Source organism: Austrofundulus limnaeus, unplaced genomic scaffold, assembly GCF_001266775.1.
Source record: "Austrofundulus limnaeus strain Quisiro unplaced genomic scaffold, Austrofundulus_limnaeus-1.0 Scaffold383, whole genome shotgun sequence".
NCBI lineage: Eukaryota > Metazoa > Chordata > Actinopteri > Cyprinodontiformes > Rivulidae > Austrofundulus > Austrofundulus limnaeus.
Genome location: NW_013952785.1, coordinates 299,429 through 312,438, shown reverse-complemented (window position 1 = coordinate 312,438; position 13,010 = coordinate 299,429). Strand labels below are relative to the sequence as shown.

Below are 13,010 nucleotides of genomic sequence, written 5' to 3'. Positions count from 1 at the left end.
ATGTTTTAATTTAGCATGTAAATACTAGGTAATTATCACCTCTAGTAATATATTTACTGAGAAAAATGGTGACGTGTTCAATACTTTATATATATAGTCCCTAATTACCATGCCATTACCAGTAAACTACTGTGTTAGTAAAACTACTTTTATTGGGTACAATCAAATCAATTATACATTATTAACCAAAAGAATACAAACAAATAGAAACATATGTTCTTACCAAGTAATTGCATAGTAAAATGTTATTATTTAGCATGTAAATACTAGGTAATTGAAAGGTAATTAGGGGACTGTAAAAGGAATGGTTACCAAATAGATTGCATTTGGTGAGCACTGAGTGAAGTACCATCATGACCATCTTCCAAGCAAAGGTTTTAAGGCCCCTAAAAAGGGGGCCTTAAAATTTGAAGTGTTATGTGTAACAACCCAAATGACTGCATCAGACACCTGAACTCAGTTCCTGATTATACATTTTTGTCTGTGCCACTGTGTTGTATTCAATTCCATGTTTATCAGCAAGAAAAATGACAAGCTTGTTTCTGCTACAACATGAAACTGATTAAAAGATCAGGATGGCTGTTTGAAATGCAGAGCTGCCAACAGAACTGTCTGTTACTTTATTTTTAGAATAGGCACTGTAGTTTTTTGAAGTATTCACATAAAAAGTGGCTCAATCACATCTATAATCATGGGACTTGTTTATGTTTCCTAACAAGGAAAACAACAACAACAAGCTTAGTTTTCTTTAAGCAAGGAGGCTGTGGTAGTGGAGAATCATGAGGACTCAAACACTGTACACAAATCTTTGTAATTGTTTACCCTGCACACACTGATGGATTTTAAGTTAAAAGACAAAAGCACTGACCTGATGACCTGCTTTCACCTGCTCCAAAACTTTGTTGTAACAAACTTCTTCTGTGTCATGAATCTGCTGGATCTGAACAGGACACAAAACCACAGGATTTTAAAGAAATAGAATAACAAAAACTACTGGTGAACATACACATTACCAGCCCTGATTATTTGCAAACAATTAGTTCAAGGCTGCTTCTTTACCTTGTTGATGGTTTTAATGCCAACAAAGGTTTGTCCGAGGGGAACGGGTCTGAAACGGCCATCAAAGAAAAACAAGCCGATGTAAGGGTTGACATGCAGGAAGGAGGCCACATCTAGATAGTTGGGCAGGGTGGCGGATAGTCCCAGAATCCTGATCATACTCTGGGTGGACTCCACCTGTCCATCAAACAACAAAAGTTAAAAGGTAAACCACTTATCCAGGTACAAAAGCTACCTGATCCTGTGAAAATGTTCCTAAAAACAGACTTGTGAGGAGACTTTATACATGAAAAGACAAAGAAACTGACATGTTATTATGTAGGGAAAGTATCATAATGAGCATTGCCTATGAAAGCATTTAAAGAATTTACATGGCCATTCATAAATCATTGATGGAAATGGCCATGTACCACACAGATACTGCCCCCAAAATGGTTATTGGAGTATGAGTGAGATATCACCAATCTAAAAGTCCAGCAAAAAATAGGACAGTTGAAAAACTAGAATACTACATCAGACCAGAACGGGACATTTCTCTACAAAAACTTCAGTAACTGGTCTCCTCAGTTCTTGTTCCATTCCATTTATACTTTGTTAAAAGAATAGATGATGCTTCACAGTGGAGAACTTGGCCCTATCTCAACTTTTTGAGAAACAGATGTTGTTGCTATCAAATTCAAAATTACATCCTTTTCCAAAATTTGTAAAATTTCTTATTTAAACATTCAACAATTGTACTGTATCGTAAATAAAATATGGGTTTCTAACATTTGCAAATCAATGCATTCTGTTATTATAGACGATTTACACAATGTCCCAAATTTTGAACAGAAGTCGTACTTGGGTGTGTGAAGCAGAGTAAAGGTAACTTGTTCCTATCCACTTTTGTTAACTTCTTTGACAAAGTAAACAATCTTGCTCACACACCGTCTTTGTAAAATGAGAAAAATTCAATATGTTGTGTCTCAACGTGGGTGAGGAGAAGAAGAAGTAAAGTGGGAGTCAGGGGAGATGGTGGGCTGCCCTATCTGTGCGCCTCCTGCTGCAAGTGACAGGGAAGATTGGTAAGGCCTTTAATGTGATGCAGTACCTGTCAAAGCATCCTATCGAGATAAGAGCTAACCAATCCCTGCCGGCGGACAGAGCCTTCACTGCACTCTTACTCTGCACGCCGTTTAACCTGCATGCTGTTCATCATGCTCACTCACACAGTCCAGGTTACCCTACAGATATGACTTTAAATTTCAATCTATAGGAGCAGCTTAAAGAGTCATAAACATGTAAAACAATATACTGATGAATGTCAATGTGTTTAAAAACATCTTGGAAGTATTATTATGTAGGTGAAAGCAATAATTCTGCTTCACCGAGGATGGATTTTCACTTTTGTTCTGCCAAGAAACGACTGGTTTTATTACAGTCTGTTTACTCATGACTAAAACCAGCTCTTTTTTTTTGAGAGGAAATATTTTTTTAAAAGGCAAAAAATAAAACTATGCTTAGGATTTCTTTAAAAATTTAATCATACAATTCTCGATACTTCATTATTACAACATTTAGACGCTGAAACAAACATATTTGGTCGCATTAATTTTAATATAGCTTTGACTTATTTTGCTATAGAAAGTTTGACAAAGAATTACGAGGATGTTTTGTTTATACAAGTGTTAAACATTTGTTTTCAGGTGCCATTATTCTCCTTATTTTAAATGCTTTCCTGCTTCAACACACCCAATTTCAATAATGTGTCAGCAGACTTCTGCAGAACTCTGTGACACGCTGAGGAGGTTTCACTGCAACGTGATGTCACAGAGGTACCTGATGGGCTGTCTTTATTCCCCACAGGTTAGCAAATCAACTCCAATGTTAGATTAAAGCAGTGTGTGAAACATAAGTTTCAACAAGTAAAAATGTTTACAAATAGTTGTTCGCATGGGTTAAAACAAAAATTTGTAAAAAAAAACCAAATCTTCACAAAAATGTGGATTCAGTGCTGTTTTCTGTCAGGTATCCAAAGTATCATGACCTTCTGATGGCAAAGACAAAAAAAGCTTTCCCTTTTTGAATGCGGTCAGATTGTTGAGCTGCATAAGCAAGGCCTCTTACAGTGTGCCTGCCATTCCTGCTGAGGTTAGACGCAGTAAGACAGTCATTTTAAACTTATGGGTTATGGAACAAAAAAGTGAAGAGGTACACCCAAGGAAGATTTCACCATCCCTGGGAAGGAGGAGTCAAATAGCTGTTCGTCAAGACACGGGATGACCCTCGGCTCAAATTAGGCTCATCATCTGCAGTCCCACCATCAGATGGATTCAGCGAAATAAGGGTTTTAAAAACAAACAATGTCTTTAAAAGCCTCGTCTCCTTCAAATGTATAAAATTGTCTCTTTGGAGTTTGCATGAGAGCACCAAACATGGGACATTTGAAGATGGAAGAAAGTTTGATTCGCTGATGAGAACAACTTGAACCTTGATGGTCCTAATGTCTTCCAGAAGCTGGCATGACAAGGAGAACCCACCTGAGATGTTTTCTACACGGCACAATGGAGGGGGCACCATCATGATCTGGGGGTCTTTTTCATTCATTGGAACTATGGAGCTTCAGGTTGTTCAGAAACGGCAGCTGGCTATGTGGAGATGTTGCAGGAGGTCTCCCTCATGACTGAAGGCCACCGACTGTGTGGTAATGACTGGGTTTTTCAACAGTGGTACTGGTGTGTCCTCCTGGAAACACCAGCATCAAGCATGCCAAAACAGAATTTTGAGGGGACTGACAAGAATGGCACAGCTACTCATTACTGAGTCCTTTCTTTCAAAATTTATTTCTATTTTAGGGTTTGCTTATTTATTTATAGATACAGTCTTAAACATTTGATCAGCTGATGAACAGCCTATTTCAGTTTAGAAGCTCTACTTAGAACTTTAGACTTTTTTCTTGCCTGATATGTGCCAAGTATTGTGTGATTGATACAATCTTTGTGAGTGTACCGTATTTAGGCTGAAAAACAGCTGAACTGCAGTTCTCTCATTTTGCATCAATTGCTTCATTAGGGTGCAGCTGGCAAAGACTGTTAGCATCTTTACAACCGTTTCAGCAAAGGTCATATATATGTTCAAATACAATTTAGAAATGTAGTCAAAGCGCTCATGAAATAAGATTGCACATTTTTTGTGAATGCTTGATGATGATGATGAAGATGCCATTATTGTCATTGTATGAAGCACAATGAAATTACATTTAAGAACACTCATTCAAGAAGACACACACAACGAAAACATAGGGGAACAGGTGTAGGTTTTGTATATAGTTTGTCTGGACAGCATCTAGACATGTTCTCGCACTGTTTGTCGGAGTCGGTGATGGTCTCCTCGTGACAAATTTGCAAAATGGTGCTATTCCTTTGTTAAAAGAAAAACAAGATCTCCTTTGTCTAACTCCTACGTCATCAAATGTAAAAATACTAAGCTATTTGCATTCATTGCCAAACTGAGGACAGAGACAGAGACAACAAGGACAAAGCTTAAAGCAGTATGAATATTTGCTCACAGTCAAGCTAATGATCTAAATTCACTTTCTCGTGGTGGATTTTTGATGGGCTAAAAGATAATGCTCGAGGGGCACATAAATAAAAAAAAGATGTGCTTTAAATGAAAAAGTACCCATTATGATATCATTAGATGAATGACTGTTATCAGCTTGAGGTTGAAAACATAAAGGTATATGAAACCAGATGTAGAGCGTCTGTTGAAATCAATCCAGCCGTTTGCATTAAAAGAAACATAAAACAAACAAGCATTGTTTTTATTTGACATGTGCCAAATGAAACATTAAGAAATCTCAACCTCTGCTGGTGCAAATGTGACACCTAAAACTTACCCAACATTAATTCTAGAGCCCAAATTAAACCTGTCATTTTGAACAAATGGTACAGTGGTTTGCAAAAGTATTCATACCCCTTGAACTTTTCCATATTTTGTCACATTACAACCACAAACATAAATATATTTCACTGGAATTTAATGTGAAAGACCAACACAAAGTGGTATACAATTGTGAAGTGGAAGCAAAATTTTACATGAATCAAAACATTTTTTACAAATAAAAAACTGAAAAGTGCGATGTGCAAAATTATTCAGCCCCCCTGAGTCAATACTTTGTGGAGCCACCTTTTGCTGCAATTACAGCTGCAAGTCTTTTAGGGTATGTCTCCACCAGCTTTGCACATCTAGTGACTGCAATTCTTGCCCATTCCTCCTTGCAAAACAGCTCAAGCTCAGTCAGATTGGATGGAGAGCGTTTGTGAACAGCAGTTTTGAGATCTTGCCACAAATTCTCAATTGGGTTTAGGTCTGGACTTTGACTGGGCCATTCTAACACATGAATATTCTTTTTTTTAAACCACTCCATTGTAGCTTTGGCTTTATGTTTAGGGTCGTTGTCCTGCTGGAAGGTGAACCTCCGCCCCAGTCTCAAATCTTTTGCTGACTCCAACAGGTTTTCTTCCAAGATTGCCCTGTATTTGGCTCCATCCATCTTCCCATCAACTTTGACCAACTTCCCGGTCCCTGCTGAAGAGAAGCACCCCCAGAGCATGATGCTGCCACCACCATATTTGACAGTGGGGATGGTGTTTTCAGAGTGATGTGCAGTGTTCTTTCTCCGCCACACATAGCGTTTTGCATTGTGGCCAAAAAGTTCAATTTTGGTCTCGTCTGACCAAAGCACCTTCTTCCACATGTTTGCTGTGTCCTCAACATGGCTTCTGGCAAACTGCAAACGGGACTTCTTATGGTTTTCTTTTAACAATGGCTTTCTCCTTGCCACTCTTCCATAAAGACCACATTTGTGTAGTGCACGACTAATTGTTGTCCTGTGGACAGTTTCCCCCACCTGAGCTGTGGCTCTCTGCATTTCATCCAGAGTCACCATGGGCCTCTTGGCTGCCTCTCTGATCAGTGATCTCCTTGTTCGGCCTGTAAGTTTAGGTGGACGGCCTTGTCTTGGCAGGTTTACTGTGGTGCCATACTCTTTCCATTTCCGGATGATGGATTGAACAGTGCTCCGTGAGATGTTCAAAGCTTGGGAAATCTTTTTATAACCTAAGCCTGCTTTAAACTTCTCCAAAACCATATTCCTAACCTGTCTGGTGTGTTCTTTGGACTTCATGATGCTGTTTGCTCCCCAATATTCTCTTAACCAACATCTGAGGCCGTCACGGAGCAGCTGTATTTGTACTGAGATTAGATTACACACAGGTGGACCCTTTTGAGTCATTAGCAGTCATCAGGCAACTTCTGAATGCAATTGGTTGCACTCAGGGAAAAGGGGGCTGAATACTTTTGCACGTCGCACTTTTCAGTTTTTTATTTGTAAAAAATGTTTTGATTCATGTAAAATTTTGCTTCCACTTCACAATTGTATACCACTTTGTGTTGGTCTTTCACATTAAATTCCAGTGAAATATATTTATGTTTGTGGTTGTAATGTGACAAAATATGGAAAAGTTCAAGGGGTATGAATACTTTTGCAAACCACTGTATGTTTAAATGCTATCAACTACACATATGCAGTTTTTATACCTTATATCACATTCCAAAAATGGCCACAACACACACAACCTCCTGTACAATCGAATGAAATATCAGGCACCAGTGAACAAACAATATTATATTATAGACAGAAAGATAGAGTGATAGATATTTTAATCCTTTTTTTTTTACTTCATTTAAGAAATATTCCAGATGAACTGTGTTCTTTTTGAAAGCCTTTTTCCTGCCATGATGGTGCAAACCAGACATAGTTGAATTTGAAACGTGTTTGTTGAGAACACACTGCATGTTCTCTTTCATCTGAGAAAATCACTTCCAACATAGTGATTTAAATTTCTGAGAAACTGATGCCAGCCAGACCAATGTAAGCCCTGAGGTACCAAGTTCTGACCACTGTTCCTGCAAGAGGCAAGACCCTCCTGGAGCTGTTCCAAGGTCTTTCATGCATCCATGGGACATCAGCCTGTGAATGTGTAACATCCATTCTTCAGCTTCTCCTGCCTGGGTCAACGACTGCACACATTAGTGTGAAAAACCTCCTAATGATCTCCAGATCATTTGTTCTGGGTTATTAACAGATAAACCTGTTATGCAACAGTACTTTTGTTTTGCTTTATCATTTTGAGTAAACTTTTAATCCTGATTTTCTTTGGGTTGGTCAGCTTAAGGTTTTCACTCCTCTTCATTTACAATAATCTAAAAAATATATTATTACCGGTATATATAATATACAGTATTACTATTTTTTTAGACGTCACAACATTTCATCACTTACTCTTATTGCCATAAACTACTGGACCATCATGCTCATAATTCATTCCTTGGTTTGGAAATGGTTTGTAAATAGTGTAAATACCCACTTTTGTAATAAAACGGGATAAACTATAAGTGCACTGTCTTGATTCTTGTGTGTGTTTCTGAGGGTCAAAAAGCTATCGGTAATCTAAACACAATGTAGAGTACTAAATAATAATATTCTTATCTATGCACTGAAGGTGTTTGACTGCAGCAGGTCTATTTAACTGGCGGTGACAAAAGTATGGCCTGCCAAATTGTTCATTAATCTCTTAAGCCCAAACCAACGGTTTTCTACTTTAATTATCAAGTTCTTTTAGTTAGACATGGACATGTATAGTGTGTACAAAAACATCAGAATCCTGGCTAGAATCTGGTCAAAACATCCAAGACAGTTAAAACTACAAGCAGTTAAAGATCAAACTAAGATGAGTAAAACTGATTTAAACATTTAACAAGTCAGAGATGTCGAAATAATATCTGTGTAAAAGGAGTAAATGTGTTATTTTTGATATTTTAATTGCATTATTTTTATTACATTGTGTTCTGTATATTGTATTCATGATTATATGCAGCAAAAACACTAATTCAAAGTTAACAGATCTTTATAATACTTGGTTTATTTAAATAATGACTTTAATTGCTGGATGTTTGGCCCCTAAGCTGTTGGCCTGCAGTAACTGTGGCCCCTGGAGCAATTTAGTTGAATAGTTGAACAATTTAGTTGTTCACTGGTGTTGCTTGGATTTTGTCTACACTTCACCAATACCTGTTGCACACAGCTAACACTGATTGAAATTTACCTCCAGAACTTACAGCCACTGAGTTTGGCCCTGATGTCAGCGAGAAACCTAGCTCCAACCAGAGTAGGCTTTGTTAATGCCAGATACAACTTTTATTTCAAACGTCTTCTTCACTACCCATGCTTTGGATTTTATATTTGAGATGAAACCTTAGCAGTACTGCTGAGTTAAGCTACTTAACACACAGAGGACTATTGGATGTGGTGGAAAAGTAGCTGCTGTGTGCTCGCCATTGTTGAGCATGAAACAACTATTTTGCTGATTTTAGTAAAATTACCTGCTTTCAATAAGAACCACTGATAAACTCAAACTAACAACAAAGGATGTTTTGCTTTCCAAGGTCTCGGGTAAACACAAGTTTAATATAAGCTGAATGGGCCTTATACTGACAGCATGCGCAGCTTATTAGTTAATACACTAAAAGTCACAAAGCTTCCAACTTGTGCAATACAGCAGAACTTCTAGAGGTGTTAAAGAGTCTAAAGAGTCCAGTCAGCCCTTCTTCAATAATATCAGCTAAACCTGCTGATAAATGGGCTCTGAACCATGTGAACAGCGGTCACATGTACGGACCACTTTTCAATTACCGTGCAGTTAACCTCACTATAGAGGTCTGAGTGGCTGCACAGCACAGCAGCCCATCCTGCCCCCGTCTCATTCCCCTCCTCTCACTGGATTAAGGTTTTAGCATATAACTGTTGTCTGTGCTTTTCCTATAAAACACCAACATCGGCATAAAAAATGTAGACATATTTTAATTTTCAAATCAACCCTCTAAAACTGAAGCTTTTTTGCCAAGCATAGGCACACTCAAATAAAATCCTGAAATGTATTTTATTTCTTTCTTTACATTATATCACTTAATATTTGCTTGTTTTATATTTGATCTTTGTTTCGGTACAGTTTGAAAATCTTTCAATATTACAGTTAATTCCTCATCTCTTAACAGCACGGTGAAAACTAGTTTACTGATGCTGCTTCTTTACAAGTCAGGTGGGTGAAATGGAAACAAAGGCCTAGCATTTATCCAAGGAATGCATGTCACTAACTACCTTTAATGCCAGAGTTTTAGACTAACCTGATTTTAGGTTGAGAAATGACAAAGTTATGGCCATTTCGGTCAAATAATAAAAATGATGTTTTGCACAAACTCATGCATTAACGTGAGCTTGTGAGAGAAGTGTTAGTGCTCAGTGTAAGGATCACTTACAGCTACCACCACCTCAAAATGTTACCTAAATATCTGTAGAACTGGCTATGCTTGAGCCATTTTTGCATTTTTCAAGGTCAGTTGACATGGGTTGACTCCAAAGGTTATTCAGTTGTAGATGTACATCCAAAAATACTTTGAGTGTTTTATTAAAATCGTTCTCTGGTACCGCACAAGATATTTAGCCAACAGATAAACACACACAAGCAAAAACATTATCTCCCTTTTGCCTTTGGCAGCAGGTGAAAATAAATAACCAAGAGTGGTTCTTCTCTTACTGCTGTCATTTCCACTGGACGAGACGCTACCTGCTGAGTCACTTTATGATGAGTGTTTAAAAAATATATATATTTTATATTTATATAAATTTATAAAAGGTGTTGCCCTTAGCGTTCATGAACTGAGTGTCATCTTGTGCCAAGCAGACAGACACACAGAGGGTTTTACTTAAAGAAGACTGTTCAGGATCAAAATGCGATTAGGAGCACATGATGCCATGATTCAGTCAGCAGTAATCCATACATTCTAAAAATATCCAACAGGATCTTTTCTGTTGATCAGTTTCCTTCTACAGACTGACATGTGACAGCAGTTCATTAGGAGATAAGATTGGACACCACACTACATTTACATAATAATTAGACTACATGAAACATTCAGGTGGGTCCTGCAGATACACATGCCAGTCTTCATCACACTAAAAAGAATATCACCCTGTTCTCCTCCAGCAACAAGAGAAATATTATCAATAAACATTTACTACTGATTAATTTTTGAAGTCAGCTTAATTAAAGATGGCCACCACAACCAACTCACCTTAGAAAACACAAAAATGCAGATATTTCCACCAGTTTTATATATTATGAAAAAAAATCTAAAATGTTTGGCATGTTAACAAATTGTGCAAAATCATCTGTTTGTAGTTAGCATTATCTGTTAACAAAATGCTTTATGAACTAGTAGAAAGATTAGAATATTAAATGGGTATCTACAACTGATTACCCTTTGGAGTCAATTGAATTCAAGTTGGCCACCACAATGAATGGATCTTAAAAACACATAAATAGTCCTAAATCAGCCAATTTCTTTAAAACTGAGTCCAAACTTTATCTTGTAGTACCTTAGTAGTGAGTGTCACTTGATTACATCTTACATCTCATAATACTGAATGCAGTATCATGAGATGTAAGATATAAGCAAGTGTCATAGGGCAAAAAATATATGTTTTGCATTAATTTGGTTATCATGGGATTTTCAAAACCCAGAACTGTGATCATTGACAATATGTTGTCAGTATTAAAATTCCAAATCAATAGCAAACTGTCCAGCAAACCATCCGGTTAGTCTAATATGATCTTGGTCTTAAACTCTGGCAAATAATGCTGCATGAGATTTGCATTCTTTTAATTGTTTGAAAATTAATTGTTTGAAAAGTCAAGGGTGGATTCTGAGACATTGTTTTGCATGCTGTCAAAGGTAATTCTGGATATATTGTTTTCCCCCCAGTATTCAATAAAATATAGTAAATTTAAAACAGATTTATTTGTAAACCATAGCACTTCCACCATCATGCACAACAGATAGATTTAGGTTTTTACCCAGAAACACTGATTCTGATGTGAAGAAAAACTGCTACAATGACCACACAACTCACTCTTTCTTCATCATCTGTTCAAATCACAGTGTTAGAAAAGACCTAAGGCTTTACATAAATGATGTGAATGCTAAAAAATACATGTCTGCATTTTCACACACAAACTGGGATTCTTTTAAAACAGAAAGTGAAGCAAAATTATATATATATATATATATATATTCTGTCTGGCAGAATACAGATAAACGACTATTAGAAGATTTATGTGTAAGATATTTAGAAGGTATACATTTTTTTCAGGATCACTCAATAGTGAGAGTAAACATATAAAATATAAAAGTGTACTTGTCAGTTGTCCTTACATATGTATTTAAAATATTTAATCTATTTAATCCATCTTGTACAATAGGTGAGTAACAACATTTTTTCAGTGAATATATTTCTAATGAAGTTATTGAGATGAAATTTACATCTGATGTGGGCAACAACCCAAGTAATCCACAAGAAAAAACACTAAAGAAATTACATTTTCTGTAAAAATGCAGTGTGAATGTTGAATGTCTGCTTGAAAAGTAGAAACTGAGTTGTTAAAACTAAAAACACATAAAACATGTTAAAAGCTCAAAGAAGCAGAACACTAGCTAAAAGTAGTCTAATCATGTCTAAACGTTAAAAGCTGTGGCAATCAGAGTTTTTACCTGCTTCTTCTGCACCTTCCTGACTGGCCAGCGATTGCATTGAGCGCAGCTGCTGCAGATCTGGGTAATGAGCTTCTTGGGTTTATAAGGCTGCACTGAAGGTCTGATCCTTGCTGGTGCAACACATACCTGATGGTCTATCCTTCTGTCCACTTGGTAAATCTAACCTACCTGTGTTATACTTACCTTGTTGATTCTCTGCATCCAGTTTGCCTGAAATCTACCTGACAAACCTGTGCTGCCTGTTGTGGACTCCATTGAAGAAGCTCACTCACCTGTTCTCCGCCTTGTCATCTGCCTGTCTGCTTCTCACCCTCCTGGTAATACTCACCTGTTCAGTCCTCCTGTCTGCCGGCCACCCTGGTCAGGAAACCTATTTACACTCACCTCTTGGACCCCTACCCTCTCCTCCGAGCTGCTCCACACACTTTTTATGTCACTTCAGTAGAAAACAAAACCAAATATTAGTTTATTTATTTCTTCATCATCAGTGAATTTTTTTGTGTTACTTCAGTAGAAAACGAAACTGAATATTAGTTTATTTAGTTTATTTATTTCTTCATCAGTGACTTTTTTGTGTTACTTCAGTAGAAATCGAAACCAAATATTAGTTTATTTAGTTTATTTATTTCTTCATTATCAGTGACTTTTTAAGTGAAAAGAAAATAGAGACAGAGAAAAACACAGAGAGAAGTAATTAGAAAGATAGAAAAATTCAAATAGCAATTAGAAGTATATTAAATATACACCAACAAAACACAGGACCACACACCCAACATCTGTCCGCTCACCTGAAAAATAAATGGATATATACATAGAGGGCATATATAAATATGTACACATACCCATACATATATAAAGATATACATACATACATGCCTACATTCATGAATATTGCCAGTATATACACACAGACATATATACACACTCAGTGACCAGTCAGAACCCCCCGGATCAGAACACCTGTTTGTGAGCGGTTGTGAACATGTGTGTATATACAAGATTTCTCCAATGGAATATTTAATAGTGACTGTGGAGGACCGGAGACCCAACCCCCAAGACACGAGGCAGACATAGGGAAGACCAGAGCTCAAGGGCCCGAGAAGGATCCCGAGTGCAGAGCCCCAAGGGGCACCCGCACGGGAAGATCCGCCCACCCACCCCCCAGATCAGACCATAGGGGAGAACTGGGAGAGTCCCCCCAACAACCACACGCACAGCCCCTGGGTCCAGCAGCGACAAACTCATGGGCTCCACTGGCACCTGCCATACCAGAGCAGATCCAGGAAAGGGCACAGAGG

At 37.5% G+C, this 13,010-nt stretch overlaps 1 protein-coding gene across 1 annotated transcript in view; it reads right to left on the bottom strand.

Moving 5' to 3' along the window:
- Positions 1-13,010, bottom strand: part of ascc3 (activating signal cointegrator 1 complex subunit 3) — a gene marked incomplete in the record, with an annotated part of 193,195 nt that overhangs the window by 71,835 nt on the left and 108,350 nt on the right. Inside the window, 2 exon segments of the mRNA XM_014023633.1 lie at positions 869-940; positions 1,060-1,236. Coding sequence (XP_013879087.1) covers positions 869-940; positions 1,060-1,236 — 249 coding nt within the window.